This window comes from Monomorium pharaonis, unplaced genomic scaffold (genome assembly GCF_013373865.1).
Source record: "Monomorium pharaonis isolate MP-MQ-018 unplaced genomic scaffold, ASM1337386v2 scaffold_212, whole genome shotgun sequence".
Classification (NCBI taxonomy): domain Eukaryota; kingdom Metazoa; phylum Arthropoda; class Insecta; order Hymenoptera; family Formicidae; genus Monomorium; species Monomorium pharaonis.
This window is the reverse complement of record NW_023415486.1, coordinates 16727-42479: the sequence shown is the minus strand read 5'-3', so window position 1 is coordinate 42479 and position 25753 is coordinate 16727. Positions and strand designations below refer to the sequence as shown.

Genomic DNA, 25753 nt, shown 5'->3' with positions numbered 1-25753 from the left:
ACAAAGTTTTGTTTATGACGTGCCTAAATGACTTCACATTATCAACCTCGATCAAGTTTGACGAGCAGTTTAGCATCCCCTTAATCTTCAATATTTAATTCAAAATTAATATCAAATGGTATTACAATGAATTTAACAAATATCGCTTATTCACTAGAGTCAATAGACATTTAATAAAGATTAAAAAAGAGGCACTATTTTGTCTGACAGATTAGTTGCATCCGTTGAAGAGATAAGTATCTCATTGATAGTAATAGCGGTCAGAAACTCTTAACTCATTCTTACATTATAATGCACAAATATTAAAACATGCAATATTACACATTCCATGTTTCAATATTTGTCATCATAATTTAGGAATAATTGGGGAATAATTTGAGTCGTTTGTGCACAATTATATTTCTAAATATTTTAAACATGGTACGACTGAAATAATTTTCCCAGTTATTGCACATTTATTTCTAAATTTAATTTTGCAAATGTACTGTTAAGATGATTCGCCATATTGCTATTGTTATGCCAATATATCATTTCAAAATTTAATTGCGTAAACATTTATTAATGTTCTATGAAAGATTAATGTTTCTACATCTATTTTCTCAATTACTCTTACAAAAAAAAAACATTCTAATTTTGAGAGTTTACACTCAAAATTGAGTGTTAATACTCGATTTTGGGAGTTTACTCCCAAATTTAGGCGTATGCGCTCAAATCTTGAGTATTTACACTAAAGATTGACTGTTTATACTCGAACATTGAGTGTGTACACCCAATGATTGAGTGTTTATACCAAAGTTTGGATTTAAATATTGAATATTTGAAAGTATACTTTCAACATTTGGATATGACACTCAATAAATGAGTGTATACTTCCAACATAAAGTGTGAACACTGAAACGTTGGGGATGTACACTCAACATCTATTGGTTGAAGATATACACTTAATATTGAGTGTGCACTCTCAAACATTTAATTAGAAAATGATAAATAAAAACAAAAGCAAGAAAAGCAAGTTTAACCGAAACATTCAACTATAGAGTGTTCAGCTGGCTTTGAGTATTAATTTGAGTATTACTTTCAACTTGGATGTTTGCCATCTAATTGGGTGTTAATTTCAGTGTTATTCTTAAATTTAGGATTAACATTGAAATTACTCAAATTTGAAACACTCAATTAGATGACGAACATTCAAGTTGAAAGTAATAACATTCTAATAAAAAGTAAATTAAAGAGCGAACTCTCAAGTTAAGTGTTTACACTGAATTGAGTGTTTACCCCTTGTCCCAAATTATATTCAACTTGAGTATTTTTTTAACTGTTATTTTTAGTGTTTTTTCCGTAAGGATATGCCCTCATAATGACGGATTATAAATCTTTTACAATTCTTTTTTCATACAATTTTATAAATCTTTTTCTATCGGAAATATCATCTGTCTGTTGAACACGCCTAGTAAAATTATTAAATATCACTGCGCATGTTTTGTCGCTTGACGCTTTTATGTGTAAAGACACCTTGGACGGAATTCATAGACCAATCTTCAAGAATCGTCTTAAGTCTAGCCACGAGCAAACTTAAGACTTACTTTACCAATAAATTAACAGTATTGACGTCCCAAGATGGATCTTGAATAAAATCGGTCTATGAATTCCGTTTCTACCCTTACGGAAAAAACACTAAAAATAACAATTTAAAAAATACTTAAGTTGAGTATAATTTGGGACAAGTAAACACTCAATTCAGTGTAAATACTCAATTTGATTGTTTGTTCTTTAATTTACTTTTAATTAGAGTGTTATTACTTTCAACTTGAATGTTTGCCATCTAATTGAGTGTTAATTTCAATGTTAATCCTAAATTTAAGAATAACACTGAAATTAACACTCAATTAGATGGCAAACATCCAAGTTGAAAGTAATACTCAAATTAATATTCAAAGCCAGCTGAACACTCTAGTTGAATGTTTATTTCAGATATTCGTTTTATGTCCATTTTTACCAATGCAGGTTAATTTTAATCTCGGTTGAACTTGCTTTTTTTGCTTTTGTTTTTATTTAATATTTTCTAATCCAATGTTTGAGAATGCACACTCAATATTAAGTGTATATCTTCAACCGATAGATGTTGAGTGTACATCCCCAACGTTTCAGTGTTCACACTTTATGTTGGAAGTATACACTCATTTATTGAGTGTTATATCCAAATGTTGAGAGTATACTTTTAAATATTCAGTATTTAAATCCAAACTTTAGTATAAACACTCAATCATTGGGTGTACACACTCAATGTCCGAGTATAAACACTCAATCTTTAGTGTAAATACTCAAGATTTGAGCGTATACACCTAAATTTGGGAGTAAACTCCCAAAATCGAGTATTAACACTTAATCTTGAGTGTAAACTCTCAAAATTAGAGTGTTTTTTCCGTAAGGGTAAAGTAACATTTTTCCGGTTTTAGAAAGTTTGCTCTTCCAAACTTTGCTCGTTGAACTACGAGTGATGGACAAAAGGACGAAAGAAAGCTAAGAATTTCATATTCCATTGTCATCTTTGCTTATACACGGAAACATTCATTTTGCCGCTCTTGCATCTCAAACTTATTATATTATCAGTATCATCCTAAAGAAAAACAAATCTAAAAATTTGACAATTTAATTTTTTGATTCATTGGATTGTTCCTGTGAATCAGTCCAGAGAACAAATAAAACAAATCAATTTAGATTTGAACTTAACTTTTTCTCAGTATTAACTCAATTCTTAAGTTATTTATGCATGTCTACACTTTGCTAAACCATTTTAATGGTCTCAGAAAGTTCTAAAAGAGGGCAAGAAAGTTTATTAAAGTGTGAACTAAATGTCTCAATTGTTGATTGTAATAAAAGTTTATTTTTAACATTTAATTCTTTATTATTTTGTGTGAGAAAACTCTCATTTTGAATTGGCGAATTTTCGTCAACTATAAGTTGACATTTATGCTGCTTACTGAAAGTGAGACTGAGGCACTCAGTAATGTGAGTATTTTATACTCAGGTAGTGACGTCATTACTCAGTGATCTAAAGAAACATGCAAGTGATCACGCTTATTTTAATGACAAAATTATTTTAATATATAACTTCACTTCTAAAGTGAATATGCGAAACTCACATCAGTAAAGCACACGGTTTTGAAATTGCTCAGATTGTAGGAAAAAACTAAGTTGAATCTCACTTGTGAAAATGCAAAAGGAACGTGCATTGGGAAGGAACGTGCTTTGGAACGTGCTTTGTGCTGTGTGAGAAGTTGCATATTTATGAAAATCTACACCTTAGGCTCCTTATATACATTACATCAACATACATTAAAATAAATATTTGATTTGACGTATATATATAGACGTATATAAATAGAAGCCTGAGAATCTGACAGCAGAGTCAGTTTCTTGCTTACGACTTAAACATTATCATGTTGATATTGTGAGTGTTAAAACTAGGTACAGTATGAAAAAAAGAAGTATAAACATATACTGAGCAACAAAATTAGCGCAATAAAAATTTATACCAAAATTTCACTCAATTTTAAATAATCGTAACTTTGCAAAAACTTATCGTATTGGAGAGTTTTTTTTTATTTTAAAGCTTGATGTCTTTTCTTTAAAGAGCATTTATTAGATTTTAATCCTTTCCTTTTCCCTGTTCGGCATGTTTTCAAAATAAAAAACGTATTTTGTGTTCAAAAATTTTTATACTTTGATTACGTTTACACGTCGGGTTTAACAACATCGGAGTCATAAAATTGGCTAACTACATCCATTCCTCGGAAGAATGGAATGGTTATGATTGGCCAGCTCTAGAAGTATCGATGTTATTAAACCCGTTTAAGAGTCTCATGTAAACGTAGTCTTTGACGCGCTCCACGAGGTGCAATAAATTTTTCTTGTAAATTTTATTGTAAGAATTATTGTAAAATATATATTTTTCCCTGCAAATTAAAAACAATTGAAATTTGTACTTTTTTTAGCGGAGTTATAACCAGAGAGAAGATAAACTAAAGCGCGGGAGCCAGCTAAAAAAGCATCAGGCAATTAGAAAGAGACAAAAATTGAAGTGATCTGGCTGTCCTTGTCTTAGCGCATGCGCAGAGAAGAGTCTATAGTTATATGAATGTGAAGTTATGTGTTAAAGAAAATGAATACAGATTTTAAAAATCTAATAAATGTTTTGTTATCAGTGAAAACATATAATATATATATATTAAAAATTATATATTAAAAATTGAAAATGCATATTATGCACATTCAAACCATATTGCATAATAAAATTTTATCTTCTCTCTGTGGCTGTTTCAAAATTTGACAGCTGTCACTGAAGTGACATATGTAACGGAAACAATTGCATAGCTAAATATCAAAAACTGCGAAATACGTATGCGTGAATAGACAATGACAGCCAAGTTACTTGAATTTCTATCTCTTTTTAATAGTCTGATGTTTCCACTTACACGATTACCAATGGCTCCCGCGCTCTATTCTATCTTCTCTCTGGTTATAACATATCAAAGTTATCTATTCCTTTTAGTCTGTTTATGCCTGTTACCATCAGCATTAGCATTAATAATTTGGATAATTTAGTGCAATATTAACGAATATTTAAATTAAAAAAGAATTTAATGTTTTAGATATATTACTATTAATTGCATTAAAGTTCTTTTTTTAATTTAAATGTTGGTTAATTGCACTAAATTATAAAAAAAAATTAAACGTACACGTTGCTTGCAATAAAATTAATAAAAAAATTAAATTATATTAACTTAGAACATATGCACACGCCGCATAGATAAATAAATTATTTATAAATATTTAACGCGTTAAATAAATAATTTGAAAAAGGAAAAAATTAATTAGAATGTTTATTTGAGGAGATATAAGAAAATAGTTTAGCTCATTAGTCTTGTCTCGTCGAAATAGCCCAATTAAAAAAAAATCGTCTTTCTAGACGCTTAGTTCCCGACATATTGATGATTGAAGTAATTTGAACGCGCCAGATCAATTTTGTACGCAGGCGCCTGGCCACGCGCTAGCAGACGACGCGCGCGCGCGCGGCATCGCCGGCTGCCGTTCTCGAGTTGATGCATTTGTTAACACGTTTACAATGGTCAATCTTCATGAATCGCTTTAAACTTTTGGAAAAGATTACTTTAACTATTTAATAAAACGCTGTCCAAATTTCAGCTTTTAATATTCATAACTGTAGCAACAGTGATTAAAAAACAAAATTATCTCGGCTTCTAAGCAAGCTAGGACAATGTTCTTTTTTTTAAATGTAAATAAAAATTGCACATTTTAAATGCATCTTAAGGGGATAATAAACTGCTCTGGTTTATCACTAATTTTTTGGACACCGAAATTTTTTTATTGATTGCATGGAATTAAAAATCCTTCTCCAAAATTAAAATACAGATAGTAACGCAGTGCGATGCGATCAATTTCATACGAAAAACGAAAGAAAGTTAGAAAATTATAGTTTTGTTATCGACTTCTGTAGTTAATTCGTGAAAACATTTGCTGCGTATAAAAGTTTTAAACTTTGTACATATAAAATAAGCATGAGGTGCACTTGGCATTTTAGCAAAGAACAATACTGTGCTTTTAGAATAAGCCTAGGAATCTTAGAAAAAAAGTTTTCCGTGTTTAAGGAGATCCTATCTGTTTTATCGACAAAATTGTACAATTTGTTCTAAAATCCTTCTCCACAATTAAAGTATAGACGATAACAGTGTGCGGAATAAACTTTAATTCTGGAAAAGGATTTCTAAATCTATAAAAGAAATGCATACAAAATTTTGTTAATGACGTGCCTAAATGACTCTACATTATCGACCTCGATCAAGTTTGACGAGCAGTTTAGCATTTTCTTAACCCCATTTTGATAGCGTTAATATTTTAAAAGTTATTTAATTGTTAATTAGATTTATTTGTTACACGTTTATTTGAGGCACTTAATTGCATTGCACACATTTCGCAATACCGATATATAATACTACAACTTTTGAAGAAAAGAAAAAATTTGGTTCGGGTTCGTGCATAATCTCAAAAATGTATAAATTAAATTTTAGTGGAGCGCGTTTTGGATAAACAATTGACATTACTCGAAAAGTTGTTAATATTTTTTAATGAAATTTGATGCACTTTTTTATCGTCATAAAAGCTATACTTTTCTACAATTTCAAATGCTTGAGTTAATTTTTAAGAAAGTTATTAATAATTTAAGAAAAGGCCATTTTTCATCGTTTTTTTCTACTTTACAACCAAACTAATCGATCAATCTTAATAAATCAAATATTGTAGCTCTACTTAATATCTACAACTTTATTTGAAACTTTTTTCAATTCCTTTTTTAGTTTACGAGGCGCAAGCAAAAAACTACTTTTTCCTTATTTCAACCCGTAATTTTTCAATAACTTCCAGCTTTTTGCAAGTGGCAAATGTATCTATCTTAATCTACGCATATTAATTGTGCTTTACGCACAGTCAAACCTGAGTTACCAATTTTTTCCCCCAAAAAGTCTAATTCTACTAGACTACATTGCATGTGTGGACGGAAGAAAAAATTGCACGGAGATAGTAAATGGAGATGGCATTACAGTGCATATAGCACGAAATTTCTCAGGATTTCTTGCGGGCAATATTTTCTCATTTTGTTCGTCCAACACACGACATACGCACACACGCACGACACACACACACACACACACACACACACACACACACACACACACACACACACACACACACACACACACACACACACACACACACACACACATACACAAGATGCGCAAAATCCGTAAGATTTTGAAGAGATTCCAAAAAGGGAAAAGGAAAAAATCAAAATCTGACTAATGCTTTTATTTTTAAAGTAGAGATTTCAAACTTTAAAATGAAAAAAATAATTTTCCAATACGACAAAGTTTTTGCAAAGTTACGATTATTTGATGTTGAGTGAAATTTTGGTAAACTTCTGTTGCGCTAATTTTATTGTTCAGTATATAATAAAAAATAAGTAAACATATATTATAATATATACGCATAACTTTTTATAGATTAAAACAATAATTAAAACCATGGATGATAAAAAAATATGTAAATCATGGGACGGTATTGACTCCGGTGAAGAGATCATAATTTCTGGCATTAGCGGCAGATTTCCAGATTCAGACAATATGAATAAGTTACGAGAAAATCTATTTAATAAAGTTGACCTTGTTAAAGCAAATCATGATCGATGGAAAGAAGGTGATAATTTTAATATTTAAAATTTTATTATAATTTTACATTATTTTTGTAGAAATTTAGTGCAACTTTTGATTGATTACTAAACAGTTATAGTGCTTTTGTTCAGTAATTAAAAATAAAATTTTTAGGATTCTAATAAAACGTAACGATCTTCTTATAATTATTGTACAGAAAAAATACATAGAAAAACTATAATATCTATACACAATTATTTAACGGTAAAAAAAAACAAAAAATAGAGAAGAAACTTATAATTTAAGTGATATATTATTTAACAATTGTTACGCATTATTTTTATATACACTTAGAGAAATCAGTAATACTAAATAATAACGGGCTGAATATTCAAACAAACTGCATTTTCTATCAAAATGTCTCGAATTAATAGAAAAATATCTTACTCCTATAATAATCATAAATAGACATTTATATACTGAAAAAGTGGACTTTAAAATAAGTTTTTAAAAAGACGATTGAAATACATAATATCTTTATTTCATAATTTATTAGATTTTGTTCCGGATGTATCAAGCCGTATGGGAACAGTTAACAATGTAAAGAAATTTGATACAAATTTCTTCGATTTATCTTTCACTCAAGCCCACACACTCTCGGCTGAATCAAGACTGTTAATGGAACATTGTTACGAAGCAATTATCGATGCAGGAATCAACCCAAAGCAATTACGGGGAAAAAATACTGCTGTAATTACAGGGACATGTTATATTGAACTACAAAAGGAATTTCCATATAAAAAAGCTCAGGTAGGAAAAGAAGTGTTGTGATTAATACAACAGTATAGTAAGAAAGAATAATTAAATTTATTATCATACGTGTAGTAATATTTTGTAACGTGTTAATATTTTGTAATTAGTTAAGCGGTCTTAATATTATTGGATGTAACTACTCTACAACAGCGAACATGATTTCATATTATTTGGATCTGAAAGGACCATCACATATGGTCGATTCAGCGTGTAGTTCTAGCCTTTATGCTATGGCACTTGGTTATAATTATATTATGTCAGGAATATGTGAAGACGCGATAATTGGGATTGCAAATCTATGTTTTAGTCCAGCTATAAGTCAACAATATCGTAATCTTGGTATTTTTTTAAATATTACTGTTATTACAATATATTACTGTTATTACAATAAATATACGTACAAACTACCTTACGTATAAGAATTAAAGAAAAATATTTATTTATTTACAAAAGAAATATAATCTGACGAATTGTATAACTTCAATATACACTCTGATTATGTAAAAATTGTAATGAGATTTTGACAAAGTTGGATAATATTTTTGATGAACAAAACAAATAGTTCCATATAATGCTTTTGACGAATAAACTTATCAAATATAAAACAAAACATGTCTTCTTTATATATTTCTCATCTTACAGGTGTTTTGTCACCTAATGGTTATTGCAGACCTTTCGATTCCGCTGCAAATGGTTTTACGCGTGCTGAAACAACGGCAGTGATATACCTACAAAAAGCAAAGAATGCAAAAAGGATTTATGCTATATGTCCATATATTAAAATAAACAGCGATGGTTACAAACAAGAAGGAATAACATATCCATCGCTTTCAATGCAGAGTACTTTACTAACGGAATTTTACAATGAGTGCGGAATATCGACATCTTGCTTGGATTACATTGAAGCACATGGTACCGGAACTAAAGTTGGCGATCCTCAGGAAATTGGTGCAATTCAGAATGTTTTGTGTAAAAATAGAGAAACTCCATTAATGATTGGCTCCGTAAAATCTAATCTTGGTCATGCCGAACCAGCAAGTGGCTTAACTCAGATTGCCAAGGTAAAATAAATAATTTTCTTATTTATATAATATATTAAAATAATATTTATTTTAGCTATTTATATATTATTTATATATTATTATTTATATATTACACATACATAGAAAGAGTTTTCTTTTAAAATTTATCCTCAAACCTGGTAATTGTGGGATGATGTGTGACTTCAAAAAATTTTATTACACTTTTTATTAAAATTTAGTATAATTTTAGTAAATTTTACTATACTTTTAATACATTTTACTAAGTATAGTAAAATTCTTCGGAGTCATATATTATCCCACAATTACCAAATTTTGAGGGTAAATTTTAAGAAAAAATTCTCTCCATGTATGTTGTACAAAATACAAAAATTATTTTACATAAAAATAGTTTAACCTGTTATTTTATTGTATCGGAACCATAGACGTAGGATATATAGACCTCGTGTTTTCTAGATTTTCTTTGTTGTGCATGGTCAAACTTTAGAAAGAGTAAGCTTCTGCTCATGGTAGTCACCTCTCTGTCTAACAACATATAGTGGGGGAATGAAGCCTTCATTGATTCGTTGCCATAGTAAATTTTTGCCCCACTCTAAGTATTGATAGACCGAGAAAGATACACCATGAAAGCATGTTGTCTTCTTTTAAAGTTTGTATAGCTTTCTAGCTAAACGCGAGGTCTATATATCCTACGTCTATGATCGGAACATAAAGATTTATTAAAACATTGGGAAAAACTTCTATGTAATTTTATTCTGGTTACAATTAATATAATATAGAACATTAATAATGTACAATTAAATAGAGAAGAGAAAGTGGTTATGGATTATTTAAACAATTCCGTGTGAGTAGTTCGCGGGCATACAGTCTTTAATCATACGTTTATTTTGGCCTATCATTTTTGAAACAACCTGTTTTTGAAAAATCAGACCCTATAGTACTCTCCGGAAAATTTGCTAAATTTTGACACCAGTGGCATTAAGATCGAACCACAAATGACGAAGCAGTCTGAGGAATTACGGACATACATACATCGCGACTTATATGTATATATTGATAGATTATGTTATAGATTGTTAAAACAATTTAGATTTGACATTACAAAATAAGAGTATAAAGTTTTTTTTCTACAAAAGTAATGCTATGAAGATAATACATCAACTATAAAAATGGATGTTCATACGAACTGGAACATCTACTTTTTTATTATTATTCTTTGATGGCATTTACAGTTTGATTTTTTATTAAACATGTATCAGACTAAAAATTGATATTGGGATTAAATTGAAATGTAACTAATCAAGAACAAAATCAATATTCTTTAACTTTGCTTTGATTGGTTATTCCAATTTAATCTCAATCTCAATCTTTAGTTTGATATGGCTTTAAGATTGTCTTAAGTTTAGATACAATTTTGTTGACTACGAAGTATTTAACGATAAACTTAAGATCTTAAATATGAGATCAAATTATAAATGCGAGCCTTTTATATTAAATTATTGGCTGTTATGCGCCTGTAAAAAATTAAACTGTAAATGTCAGCCAAAGAATAATAATAAAAAAGTAGATGTTCTAGTTCGTATATGAACATCCATTTTTATAGTTGGCGCATTATTTTCATATCATTACTTTTGTAAAAAAAAACTTTATACTTTTATTATGTAATATTAAATCTAAATTGTTTTGTACAAGAATACATTTTTAAGAGCATTTTGTTTTGTATAAAAATACATTTTTGAGGGGAAAAGTTTGCGCGCATATATTTGGCGCTTTTTTAGACCTTTTTTAAAAAGGTAATTTTTGTTATGATATTATTCATTTTGTAGTGACAGGTATCTCATTTCTTTTTATAATAAATGCAAAGATTCTTAAGATGTTTTTAAAGTCCATATCAAATAAAATATTGAGATTGAGATTCAATTAAAATTTAACAAATTAGAACAAAATATTGGTTTTGTTTTTTGTGATTACATTTTAATTCAATCTCAATTTCAATTTTTAATCTGATACGGGTTTAATGGAATGGAAGCTCGAACTATAAGTCCCAGTCAAAGTATAATGATAAATAAGTATATGATATAATTTATATACAAATTTATTTTAATTTATTGTTTCTTTATATTTTATATTATTACTACTGTTAAGGAAAAGCAAGATGTCAATTATAGAAAGAGTTAGAGCAAAAGGGGGGGGGGAGGGGAGAAAAAGAGAGAGTGAGAGAGAGAGACGAAAGGGGGGAGGGGTAAAAGAAGTGTAGTGCATTTGATACGCTTCAGTCTCATGAGACGATTTATTACACATTATATTAACCTGTAATATTTCAATCATATTCAATTATACAATTAGGTGAATATCTAATTAATAAAATAATTAAAATAAAATACTAAAAAGTAAATATTTAAAAGTATTACAAATATATAGAGAAAATTTTTATTGAAAGTTACTGTCATGTGACAGTAGTTACGGACCATCAAGGAAATATATAGTTTTTTATTGCTTATGTTACGTCCGGCAGACTCCACGATTTCCCTTCGTCAGAGGAACAAATAATTTTACAAAAGAAATTCCGTTTCAACGGTCTCCGATAATTTTTTATGTGTCTAGGGTTAGTCTGTTAGAAACGTAATAACAAACATAGATGGACAAAACGACCAAGTAGATAATTCCGACTCCTTTGAATATTGAGTCAACAAATAATAAATTCTGAAGATAGAAATTCAAAAAACAACCATGGGATCTAAGCAAAGTTTCACGTTTGCTCACAAAAAATGAGCAATAAAGTATCTAAACATAAGCAAAAAATAAATAACCGTTTCCTCCATCTGCAACCCATATCGTAGCACGTCTAGCACAATAGAAAAAATTATTTATCTCTTAAACCCAAAGGGAAGATAACCTACGCGATAGGTCGGATCCCTTCGATAAAATTGAAAGAATGTGGGAGGAAACAGAGAAACTTTCGACAGATTACTTAACGTATGATTGGGCAAAAAGGAAAAACTATTTCTCCAATAAGAAAACTTAGAATTCACCCACCACACAATCCTGAAAAAGAATCCTACCAATTAGAATATTTGAACCACCTATCTCTGGATCCTCCCCTTGTAAGACTCTATATATATATAATACCAAATCTTGAAAGCAGTCAGTTTTTATACCAGTTAGTAATAGGCAATAGTAGTCAGTAATGAAAGTACCAGTAATAAGAGTTTAGCAGTCAGTAATAGATAGTCAGTAATAGTAATGGAGAGTAAAGTTTTAGAGTTACGTTTTTAGAGTTAGTTAGTTAGTTAGTAATCATGTAGAATCAGTGCGCAAGTAGACTTTAGTGCCGTTCCATCCAGTCAAGAAATCCCTTCGATTCCAACGGATTTATTCGAGAACCAACAATGAGTAAGTCCCACAATCATAATTTCTTTGGTTTTTACGTTACTCATGGTAACATCTCCCTTCTATTTTAATTCTTTAAGACACCCTCCTATTATTTATAAATAATTCTCTCTTAGAGTTTTTCGTCCCCCTTCTTTACTCGGTTTGCGGATGCGAGCCCGGCAGCTCGAGAGTCCGACCGGTCGTTCCGGTGCGCGGATTCAGAGACGGTCACTCGAGAGTCCGACCGGCCGTTCCGGTGCGCGGATTCAGAGGCTGTTGCTCGAGAATCCGACCGGCCGTTCCGGTGCGCGGATTCAGAGGCTGTTGCTCGAGAGTCCGACCGGGCGTTCCGGTATGCGAATTCCGCCCTTAGTGTTCGAGAGTCCAAACAACAATTCACGGTTTTAATTTTCAAGAGTCTGCACTTTCCTAACCTTCTCTCTCCAAGGATTTCTTAAGATATAATGTAACTCACAAACAAAAAGCTGCCCATTAGTTTTACACTTCCAAAATTTATATTAATAACCTTTGTGTGTTTTTTTTATTTTATTAATAACCCTTTGTTAAACTTTTAAAACTTTTGTAAACTCAATCGAAAATCTATTTTTATAACCCTTTGCGTATTTTTAAACTTTGTAAACTCTTGCAAAATTTATTTAGAACCATTCTTATAATTTAATCTTTATAAATTCATAGCCAACAAATTATGTTAAATCACGACTTCAGCGCCTATTTATATTCTTATAACATTTTGGAAAATTTAGAATAAATACTTTGTTTTTTTTTCTGTTACATAAATTTTATCATTTATTTAAATCTATAACTATTTAAATCTATAACCCCTCCTCATCCCGAACAAAGACTGCACCTGGTCCGATCCCGAGTTAAAGCGATTCAATTCGTTGACTCGAAACTTGGACCGATGAACGTACGACTCGAAACGGGTTATAGCGGGCCTATCGGCACGTTGACCTATATTTTTGAGTCATAAAAAGTGCGTTCGACCCGAGGCACATACCCTCTCTTAAACTGTGTGCCTACGGGAATTCTATACGTTTTGTTACGTTCTTCCCTGCCTTACCTGTTCTCCCTGAAATATCCTTCCTACCGAATAAAGAGTAAAATCCCATAAGACTGGACGTAACACTTATGAACCATAGTTACTATAGCCACATGACAGTTTTTTTATAATACAAAAATATTTCATCACTCGATAATGAAATCCAAAGTAAGTAGTGAGTATCGTACCACGAGCACGACCTCAGCAAGCGTGTTAAGCGTATAAGCGTCTTGCTATTAAAGCCAATCCTCTCCACGTCGTGGCGCCGGTAAGCGCGAGGTCGCCTGTTGTCTCGCATATGATTAAATCCATCCTGCGTCGCGACGCAGCGTCGGCTTTCGCATGCCCTATGCTCAGGAAAAAAAAGCCTTCAAACTACTGTCTTGATTTACGTCTTAGAGATGTAATTTAGCGTACGTGCAAGCTTTACATGACAAAGTATAATTATATTTATATAAATGATTGCCGACTTTCTCTGAGAGAATATATCAAAATGAATAACGTTTATATATTCATATATAATTTTTATGTCTAATTGTAAGTTGATTGGCAACATTTTTTTTCTTCTTAAATTTTGTTGTATAGTCGAATGTCAAATATTAGAATATATTTTTAAATATTGCATAATGTAATGAGAAATTTTGAGAATATAAAACATTTTTTAAAATTAAAGGTAATATCTTTTAAAAAGAGGAAGAAATGTTTGACAATGTTATCTTCTACCGTCTCTGTTAAAAAAATATAATTTCCTAGCTGACTTTTCTAAATTATACTTATTAGTAATGAAAGCTTAAGAAAAGTCATTAAAACAAAATTTGACCTCTTGAATTTTTAAATTGTACATTTCAGTTAATTTAAGGGAAATGTTTCCAAGATTTTAAGACAATTTGTCAGATAATTTTTTAATATTAAGTCGCTATCTTTTTAAATTGAAAGAAAATACTTCTAGGGTTACTTGCAACTAAATTAAACAATACGGATGGTTTACGACTTTCATTTTTATACTTCGCAGAGATGTTTTTCAAACGATTATAAATGATCTGTAGAAACGTAAAAAGTTAATCAGTTAGATTTTGCCCAAGATTAAACACAGTCGTATTTCATAAATAATCTGTCGAGCTTGTCAGCGCGCTACTGTATATTTTTTCCGACGTTCATCAAAAGAAGATTTAAGTTGTCGCCCAGCCGCCCTGATATTTCGGTCGAGGCTCGGTTTCGCGATTTAACGAAGGAATATTTTAAAGCGCGCGTATCGCAGATAAAACGAATTCCGAGACTCCAACCAGGGAAATCGGGCAAAGGCGCTATTCCGCCACGTCGCTGTCAAAGAACCGAGCTTCATAAAAATGAAGCAAGGGATCAAGAAAATCGAGGCTGCTACTGCTTTGCGTTGCTCTCAGGTATACTTTGGCTCTTAGCCAGTAATCCACCACAAAACGCGACTTAACCTTTTCGATATCAAAACCGTACACACACACATGCTGCAAAGTCTATATAGATGTAATACAAAGATCCATTACAATCTACTGTGCCGTAAAGAGATAAGAACACAAAGAGAAAATTTGTAAAATCTGAGAGATAACTTTCGCGCGTGTTACTCACTTATATATTATAACCCTTGATAATAAATCTTTGCATTTTTGTATCATGCTTTTAAAGCACTGAATAAATTGAACAAAAATTAATGCTCCCTTCCTCTCAATTATAAAATATTTTTGAACGCGACTATGCCAAATCTTTTTCAGTTAAAAACAAGTTCGAAAAATTCGTTAAGAACGACGATGAAGATGTCGCGGGGAAAACAAATTATTGCGAATACTAACATGTTGTCAAATAGAATTTATTCTAAGCAAAGTAAGAGTCAAAAATCTTATACATTTATTACTTTTTATTTTTGTATATGACACTTTTAAGAAATATTTGTATTTTTGTGATACTGATATGCAAGATCCACCAAAAAGCGTTTACTTTTTTATTTTTTAGAAACAAAAATAATTTTAAGAACATTTATTTGTTGGTAATGTATTCTATATCTCACAACAGGTTCCATAACTCTCATCTTCTTTCCCTTTTTAGTAAATTGTTAATTATATTTGTTATGTATATCCAAAAAACTTCTACTTATAATACGATTGGCAGAAATCTATACTTAACAAAATTGTACCAACAAAAATTGTATCACATAAATGTTTATTGAGATACTTGAATAAAACAAAATGGTGGTTTGTAACCTCCTTCTCTCCTCTACTTAACTCTTATAAAGTACTATATTAAGAAATTTTAATTTACAACTATTATTAATTTTAAAGGTAATAATAGCATTCGAAAGCGGGTTTGTTCCTCCAAATACTAACTATACAACACCACGGAATGATATAGACGCCTTAATGAATGGAACTGTTTGTGTCGTCCAAGAACCGATTCCACTTAAGAACGGTTACATAGGTATCAATTCTTTTGGTTTCGGAGGAGCTAATGCTCATACATTGTTAAAGTGGAATCACAAACAGAAAATTAACAATGGTTTACCGAATGATAACTTGCCAAGACTTGTGATATTATCTGGACGTACTGAAGAATCTGTGAAGTTGTTTCTAAACGACGTTAGTAAATATTTTGGAACAATATTAAAACGTTATTTTAAATACTTAAAGTTTACTTTTTGCATTATAATTTTTATCTTAAGAAATATTCTACTTTAGGTCGTTAATCATCCAATAGATAAAGAATACGTCCGTTTATTACACGACATCCATGCAGACAATATAGAAGGTCACCCATGGAGAGGATTTATTATACTTAATAATCAGCAACAAGAATCAATAAAGGAAATTCAAAATTGTGCTTCAGAAGGCATGAAGAGACCTGTTTGGTTTATATTTTCTGCTCTAGGCACACAATGGCCAGGAATGGGTATATACTTAATACTTTATGCGTTAATCATATGTGTTTAACTAATAAAATAATACATACCATTTTTAATTAAAATTAGGAAAAAATTTATTACAATTTCAAGTTTTTGCTAATACTATAAGAAAGTGCGATATTATTTTAAAACCATATGGTATAAGTGTCACAAATATTTTGACAAGAACAGACGAAAAATTGTGCGAAAATGCTTTATATGCCTTTCTTGGTATCGTCGCCATTCAGGTATTATAAATAAATGTTAATTATATTATATTTGTATTGAAACAAAAATATGAACTTTCTGTGATGTTATATATTCTACTTGAACTACATATTATCTACCCAGATAGCACAGATGATCCTTTTAAGTTCAAAAAGAATTCACCTTTTTTAATTCTTTAAGAATTTACGTAATCTGTTCGAAATGAGTTCAAGAAGAATACGATATTTAAATTTGTTATGAATTCACGTAATTTAGTCAAAATAAGGTAAAAAAGAATTCAATATTCAAATTCCTTATAAATTCACATAATTGGTTCGAAATTAGTTCAAGAAGAATACCACATACAAATTTATTATGAATTTATATAATTTAGTCAATATTAAAATGCGAATTCTTATAGAATATAAAATGAACTTTATATACATTACAAAAGGGACTCAGAATTGATGACATACAAAAGAACTTTTTTTGAACTCTTAAGAATCCTTTTGGAGCAGAAATGGGTTAGAAAAAGCCTTCATTTCAAAATTTAGGTGTTCAAAAAGAATTCTTTTCGAATTCGTTGTGCTATCTGGGTAATTACCCGCGATATAGTGTCTGATTGTAATATAATTTGTACATATTTGTAGATTGGCTTAGTAGACCTCTTGACATCCTTAGGAATTACACCGGATTACATGATTAGTCATTCCGCTGGTGAACTCGGTTGCGCCTACGCGGATAAATGTCTCACTATTGAACAAACTATTTTGTCAGCATATTTTATAGGTTTGGCATGTGTTGAAGACAAAATAATTCGTAGCTCTATGGCACTCGTCAGTCTTAATTACACAAGTCTAAAAAATATGTGTCCAGCGGATATTAAAATAACATGTCGCAATAGCGGGAACAGCAGCGTTGTGTGTGGACCTACAGAATCCGTAAAAAAATTTATGAAAAAATTACAGGTAGGACGAAATGGCTTTTGTCTTAAACCAGTAAATGGAAAATTTAAGTTAATAATTTTAAAAATATTAATTTCTCAAACTGAAGCTACAATTTACTTTACCTCTACACGTGATAAATTCTGTATTTTTATATTATCAGCATAATAATATTCACGTGAAAGATATCTATTGCAACGTACCGTATCATAGTTCATATCTGGCATCCGTGAAAACTCAACTTCTGTTAAATTTAAACAATGTAATACCGCGGCCAAAGAAACGAAGTCCAACGTGGATTAGTTCTTCAATATCTCGAACGGAATGGTTCACTTCAGCGTCAAGTTTATCATCGGCGGACTATCATACAAATAGTATATTAAACACCGTTCTATTTGAACAAACCACACAACTAATTCCAAGTAATGCTGTGACTATCGAAGTTGCCCCAGACAGCGTTTTGCAAAACGTTTTGAAAAGATCATTAGACACAAAAATAGCATACGTTGTACTGAATAAACGCACTGAACAAAATATTGAAGTGCTTTTACAAGGAATTGGGAAGCTCTACAATTATGGTTTACAACCGCAAATCGCCAATCTGTACCCACCAGTGGAATTTCCAGTTAGCCGAGGAACTCCTATGATCTCTCCATCAATCAGGTGCATAATATATTACAGAAATGTACATTTTATAATATTTTATAATTAAAAAAAATTTTATAATATATAAACGAAGCTTTTAATTTGATTTCAGATGGAATCATTCCGAAGATTGGTTTATATCGGACTGTAAAATAGATAAGTACGTAGAAAGAGAAAGATACATCGAAATTGCTCTGAAAGATGTGGAGTACGAATATTTGGTCGGTCACGTAATAGATGGGAAAAATTTGCTGCCCGCAACAGGTTATCTTGTACTTGTTTGGCAAACTATTGGCATGATGAAAGGATTAATGTTCTCAACAGTACCGATAATATTTCGAGATGTAAAATTTATTCGTGCTACTCATTTGACAAAAAATAATTATGTAACATTAAAGATTGCGATACAAGAAGGTATTTATGAAATAAGTAATTTAAAAGCATTATCGTAAAGAATGCATGTGACGTAAAATTATTATAAATGAAAAATTATTATAAAAAAACGTAAAATTATTATAGATGGAAATTTATTATAAAAAGATGTAAAATTATTATAGATGGGAAGTTTGAAATAACCGAAAGTGATAGCGTTGTAGTAACAGGCACAGCATACGACACATCAAATCCAGAACAAGAAATGACTTCGACCGATTTTTTATTAGAGAATTATGATGAAGAAGAACAAATGACGACCCGAGATATCTACAAGGAGTTGAAACTCCGCGGTTATCAGTATAGCGGTTGGTTTCGTGGAATAAAGAGTGCATCCGTTTCAGGCAATAAAGGACATATCGTTTGGAAAAATTGGATAACGTTTATGGATACCATGCTACAAATGAGTCTGATTGGATACGATACTAGGGATTTGTATGTTCCTACGAGTATTCGAAGACTGGTGATTAATCCTGAACTTCATATTTCGATGCTACGAAATAATGCAGATTATGTGAAAGGTACGTTAGACATGCATAAGCGTAGGTGTTATTCAGTAAGTACTGTTTTGTTTTACAATAAAAATATAACTTGTAACATACAATATTCCCTGATAGGAAAAGATTTATAAAATTGTATGACAAAAGAATTGTAGAAGATTTATATATATAATTCGTCATTATGATGGCATAGTTGAAAAAATAGATTTAGAAACAGTAACCTCTTATAAAGAATTAATAAATGTTTGCGCAATTAAATTTTGAAATGATATGTTGGCATAACAATAGCGATATGGCAAATCGTCTTAACAGCACATTTGCAAAATTAAATTTAGAAATAAATTGTCCAATAATTGAAAAAAACGTTTCAATCGTAACGTGTTTAAACCATTTAGAAATATAATTATGTACAAAAAACTCAGATTATTCCCCAATTATTCCTAAATTATGATGCACAAATATTGAAAAATGGAATGTGTAATATTGCATGTTTCAATAGTTGTACATTATAATGTAGGAATGATTTAAGAGTTACTGACATGACCGCTATTACTATCAATGAGATACTTAACTCTCCAACGGACGCAACTAATCTGTCAGACAAAGTGCCTCTTTTTTAATCTTTATTAAATGTCTATCGACTCTAGTGAATAAGCGATATTTGTTAAATTTATTGTAATACCATTTGATATTAATTTTGAATTAAATATTAAAGATTAAAAGCTGTAAATATTGCACATTATTATTGCATTATTGCTGCATTATACTGTGAAAATATTGAAGATTATAATGTAATAATTTTAAATGCTGAAATAATTGCAAAATATTTATGTTTCAATATTTGTTTAATCTTTAACAAATATTATTTAAGATTTATATTCTAACAAAACTGTTGCGTTATGGCAAATTATCTTAGCACAATCTTTAATGCCATTATTTTGCAATGTTTGCAAAATTTTCCTATCGGGGATGTTGCAAAAATTCTGAGTGATATTATATAAATGTACATTTTAGATACCAGATTACCCGTACAAATATACAGAGATATAGACACCATTATAGCTGGCGGGATAGAGATACAAGGGCTTAAAGCTGCTCAGATTTCTCGTCGAAAGTTAACTCAACAGACTGTTATCGAGCAGCACATATTTATACCTCATCAAGATCGCGCTGAAATTTCTTTAAATGAAGCGATTCGGATATCAGCACAACTCGTGTTGGAAGATCATCAAATCACTAAAGTGAAAGCCATTGAGCTGGTGGAAGACGTGGACGATGTTACATTAGAATACCTTTCATCTTCATTGTTGATTGAAGCTTTCGAGGATATACCATTGATACAAACGAATGTCACTTTATTAACATCGCCGAATCGTTTCAGTTCAGAAGACTTGTTACAAAATATTTTAATCTCTGACATAAACAAACCAATTGTAAACGATAAAGTCTTAATAGTTGCCGGATTCAATCTTCTGTCTAAACATCAAGCTTCTTTAGAGCGACTTTTGCCATTTCTAAAAGAAGGTGGCTATCTGTTGACGCGTGAAATGTGTGACATATATGACTATAGCAAGTATCAGCAACAACACAAATTAAACCTTATTCTTGAAAAGCGCACCGATAAAGAAATGATTGTTCTTATGAAGAAGAAAGTTTATGTAAAAAAACAAATTGTTGTTCATATAAGTAATAATAATTTTAACTGGTTAGATGATTTAAAGCCGCTTGTAAGCGACGAAAGCAAACTCGAGGAGGATAGTAGGATCATAATTGTTGGAGAGGGAGACTCTGAGTGTGGTCTGTTGGGTTTTGTTAACTGCTTGAGAAAAGAACCAGGTGGAGAATTTGTTAGGGGTGTGCTTATTCAAGACAAGGAGGCTCCTAAATTTTCTCTTCAAGACCCCTTCTACTTACAACAATTGGAAAAAGACACGACTATTAATGTATTACGATCTGATAGAATCTGGGGATCGTACAGACATTTACGATTACCACAACAGAAAGCCGAACCTGTTTCTACCGCTCACGTTAGCCAAACGGTATGTACAAAAATATTTTCAAAGTATATCGATGATTTATTGATGTGCATAATAAAATTATGTACGTTCAGGCATTTCAATTTTTGCTATTTTTATTTACAATTTTGTTAATTAAAATTATTGTTTTATATATTATACTGTATATTGTATTATAATTGACATTTGTAGATTCGTGGTAATTTGAGTACATTTTGTTGGATGGAAAATAATCGATCTATTGAATTTCCTATGGAAGATTTGGTGTCTGTGGTTTACTCATCTCTGAATTTTAGAGATGTTATGTTTGCGACTGGTAAATTAATACTTAATATGGCTCTTTCACGGAAACGATTATTTGAATATATTCCTCTTGGAATGGAATACGTTGGATTCGACGCTACCGGGCAACGAGTAATGGGAGTAAATGATACTGAGTAAATAATGTTTTAAAAACTAGTTATACTTTTTAATATAAAAATATTAAAATCAACTTGAAATAATTTTTTTAGTTGTATAGCAAACGTTATCGTAAAGAATAAAGACTTATGTTGGAAAGTACCGGATGCGTGGACATTTGAAGAGGCTGCGACGGTTCCATGCGTTTATAGTACAGTCTACTTTGCCTTATACATTTATGGAAAAATGAGAAAAGGCGATAAAGTACTTATACACTCTGGTACTGGCGGCATTGGACAGGCAGCTATTCATCTCGCTCTCAAAGAAGGATGCGAAGTGTTTACTACTGTAGGCACAAGCGAGAAACGAAATTTTATTAAAAAAGTGTTTCCTACAATTTTGGATGAACATATTGGAAATTCTCGAGATACCAGCTTTGAACAAATGATAATGCGACAAACGAACGGTCGTGGCGTTGACATCGTGTTAAATTCATTGGCGGAGGAAAAGCTAATTGCCTCCGTTCGTTGTTTGGCTCAAAACGGTCGTTTTTTGGAGATCGGAAAGTTTGATTTTGTTTCTAACAATCCTCTTTGTATTTCTGCGTTTCAGAAGGGTATAAGCTTCTATGGAATTTTATTAGATAATATATTTATTGGTGATCACAAGTATAAATCCATATTACGCAAAATGATAACCGATAATCTTAAGAACGGAACCATCAAACCTATCCAAGTAAAAGTTTTTCCAAAAACAGATATTGAAGAAGCTTTTAGATACATGGCGAGTGGAAAACACATGGGAAAAGTATGTGATTAATAATAACATAGAAATTTATTTTTTTGTTATAGTGTGCACAGAAATATTTCATACATAATTTATATTTGTTTTCAATATATGTATATGTTTACAGATTATTATAAATATTCAGGAAAGAAATAAACCTTTAGATGAGCCCATTATCGCATATCGTCGTTATTATTGCCTCAGGAACAAAAGTTATATTATATTGGGTGGTTTGGGTGGATTTGGTTTAGAGTTAACAGATTGGCTAATATTTCGTGGTGCCAGAAACATAGTATTGGTTTCACGAACTGGAGTAAAAAACGGTTATCAACGCATGAAGATTCGACTATGGGAATCGTATGGTGTAAATGTGTTAATTATCAAGCATATCAATGTCGCTGATTCCGAAGATTGTGAATACCTCTTGCGAACTGCGGAAAACAAAGCACCAGTGGACGCGATATTCAACCTCGGTGTGGTGTTGAAGGATAACGTTTTAAAGAATCAAACCGCAGAGACATTTGCAGAGTCCTTTCAGTCGAAAGCTCGTGCAACACAAATTTTGGATAAACTTTCCAGAAAGCTTTGCTCTAAACTGAGACATTTCGTAGTGTTCTCTTCCGTTTCCTGTGGTAGAGGCAATGCTGGACAAACAAATTATGGCATGGCTAACTCTGTTATGGAAAGAGTGTGTGAAAAGAGAGCGGAGGAAGGATTACCCGGATTGGCAATTCAATGGGGCGCTGTAGGTGACGTGGGTCTCGTCGCTGATATGCAGGAGAATGAGAAGGAATTGATTATTGGTGGTACCTTACAACAAAAAATATCATGTTGCCTCAATGAACTTGATAAGTTTTTACTTCAAAGCCAGCCTATTGTTAGCAGTATGGTAGTGGCAGAAAAGAAAACAGGATCTATCGGACATGGAACTCCGACGGAAGTTATCGTCGATATTTTAGGTAAGTTCATATTTACTTTTTGCTTTTACATACTTACTATATCTTTTATTCAGTTTTATTTTACGTAATTAATTACTGGTAGTACATTACAGTTCAAGTCAAAATAACTTTTTATTTATATTACAGATATAAAAGACATGAACGTTGTAAGTCAAAATACGTCTCTGGCTGAACTTGGAATGGACTCCATGATGGCTGTTGAAATCAAACAAACTTTGGAACGAGAGTTTGACATTTTTCTTACTCCACAAGAGATATATCATCTCACATTTGCGAAACTTGATAAGATGTCCAATGCAAACATCAATAATTATGATAAGCAGCATGAGAATAATCTTAATGCAGATAAAGAGGCCTATGTGATAAAATTGCCAGTTAGTATTATAAAAGACGAAGATTTTATTTCAGAGGTCTGTTGCAATCTCTCGACTAAAAATCAGAATACTACGACTGAAGTGTTTCTTATCCCGGGAATCGACGGTTGTGGAACGGTATTTCATCATTTAGCTACAGATATTAAATTTTCCGCAACGTCTTTGCATTATAATACAAATAACATCGATGCTAAAGAAATCGTGGACATAACTGATCGTATCATCAATGTAAGCAATCGTACGAGTAATTTCATATTCTACTTCCGTAAAGTTATTATTATTGTATTTTATGGGGCATTAAGTTTAAAAAATATTTTAATATTTACTTTAATATTTGCATAGCATATCTTATCAAAACTAAAAGACGGAAAAGACTTTGTAATGGTAGGATACTCCTTTGGGTCTATTATTGCGATTGAGTTAACAAGAAGATTGGAAGAGTTAAATTTCAAAGGTCGTTTGGTTCTTATCGACGGTGCTCCTGAGCAAATGCGAATAATATACAAATATTTTCCATCAAATTTTAATGATATGGATCTTCAGTTGGTTGTTTTGACTAATATTATAGAACTTTATTCACCAGGATCTAGTAAAAAAGTATAATTGTTTTCTCAATTATATAAGTTAAAATTTATTGTACATTTATGATATATTTTTGTATTTGCTGTGGCAATTACTATCGATATTACTTGCTGTTTTAGAATTTTGTAATTTATGTGTTTTTGTTTTAATACAAATTTTTATACTTAAAAAATGTACAATTTTATAGATTATAATGGAACTGGAGAATTGTAATACCTGGGAAGAGCGATACGATATTTTCGCAAGATCGTTTTTAGTTATGAATACCTCACTATCCCCAGCAAATTTAAAGACTCTGTGTACCACAGTTTACAAACATTTATCCGCTATTCGGCACTACAATCCTTCTACGTTGCCACCCATTAATTCTCCTATAACCTTGTTAAAATCTACACAACCATTGAATATACCAATGACGGATAAAGATTATGGTTTGCATAAGGTACTTTTAAGAAGTTGCATTAATTTATATTATATTGTAGTAAGTCAATTTATCAAAAGTTTTGAGATTAATAAAAGATGTAATATTTAAGGTAACTCAAAATATAGTTCAAGTACATTACGTCAACGGTACTCATGTGACAATATTGAGAAACAAAAAGGTGTCGGCTGCAATTAACGGGGAATCACCTTTTATTATTTAAAGTAATTATTTATGACATTGAAAGATGAAGAAGTGTCTCCTGCGATTAACTGGGTTACCACTGTTTCTAATTTTATGCTATAATTTGTGAAAAATTTGATATAATTAAGATTCTGGACATTAAAAAGTATTTACATTGCATACATTATTTATATTTTTTATATATTTTTTCTTAGAAATAAATATAAAAAGCTTAGAAATGAATATAAAAAATATTTAAGAATATTAAAAAAATAAGATTATATATTATCGAGCTTCAAATTGAGTTTTAAATCATTAAAAAGATACTCGTGGTGTAGTGCAATCATCTAACACGTTTTTAAAAATACTTTTACATATTTTCAAATAGTTATTTGTTTAATTTTTAAAAAGAAATAAATATAAATATATTACATTTTTATAGTGGTTATAATTGTTTATAGTTACTATAAAATATAATGTATTTATATTTATTTCTTTTAAAAATAAACAAACAACATTTGAAGATGTGTAAAAGTATTTTTTTAAACGCGTCAGATGCACTATACTACGAATACCTTTTTAATGATTTAAAACCTATTTTGAAACTCAATAATATAATTTTACTTTTTAAATACTTTTAAATATTTATTATAATAGTTCTTTATAATTGTTTTTAAAAATTTTTAATACATGCAACGTAAATATTTTTAAGAAGTCCAAAATTTTAATTAAAACATACGCACACGCGCACAAACACACGCGCGCGCGCGCGCTTATAATTTTTCCAAAAAGACTTAAATTAAAAGAAACTCAAATTAAAAGAAGGTGTAAATGGACTTTTAAAGATTAATAAAATTATAATCATTTGTAACGTATAATAAATATTATATGTA

The 25753-nt window shown here is 30.8% G+C and overlaps 1 protein-coding gene across 4 annotated transcripts; it reads left to right on the top strand.

Annotated features, from left to right (window-relative positions):
- Positions 1–3391: 3391 nt before the first annotated feature.
- LOC105834141 (fatty acid synthase-like) lies at positions 3392–25066 on the top strand. Of its 4 annotated transcripts, none has more exons than XM_036294406.1 (20): positions 3393–3468; positions 7077–7269; positions 7780–8033; positions 8144–8375; positions 8679–9097; positions 15818–16111; positions 16211–16421; positions 16501–16661; positions 17271–17588; positions 17728–18227; positions 18322–18623; positions 18767–19162; positions 20156–21180; positions 21349–21593; positions 21669–22362; positions 22469–23300; positions 23427–23902; positions 24017–24271; positions 24444–24698; positions 24790–25064. In XM_036294406.1, exons 2-20 carry the CDS (start codon positions 7098–7100, stop codon positions 24898–24900), a joined length of 7152 nt encoding a protein of 2383 aa, XP_036150299.1. In that variant the 5' UTR covers positions 3393–3468; positions 7077–7097; the 3' UTR covers positions 24901–25064. The 4 variants fall into 4 exon arrangements, with proteins under 4 accessions (XP_036150302.1, XP_036150301.1, XP_036150299.1 ...); XM_036294407.1 differs by having other exon boundaries at positions 3403–3451; XM_036294409.1 differs by lacking the exon at positions 24017–24271 and having other exon boundaries at positions 3392–3468; positions 23427–23674; positions 24790–25066.
- Positions 25067–25753: the final 687 nt, after the last annotated feature.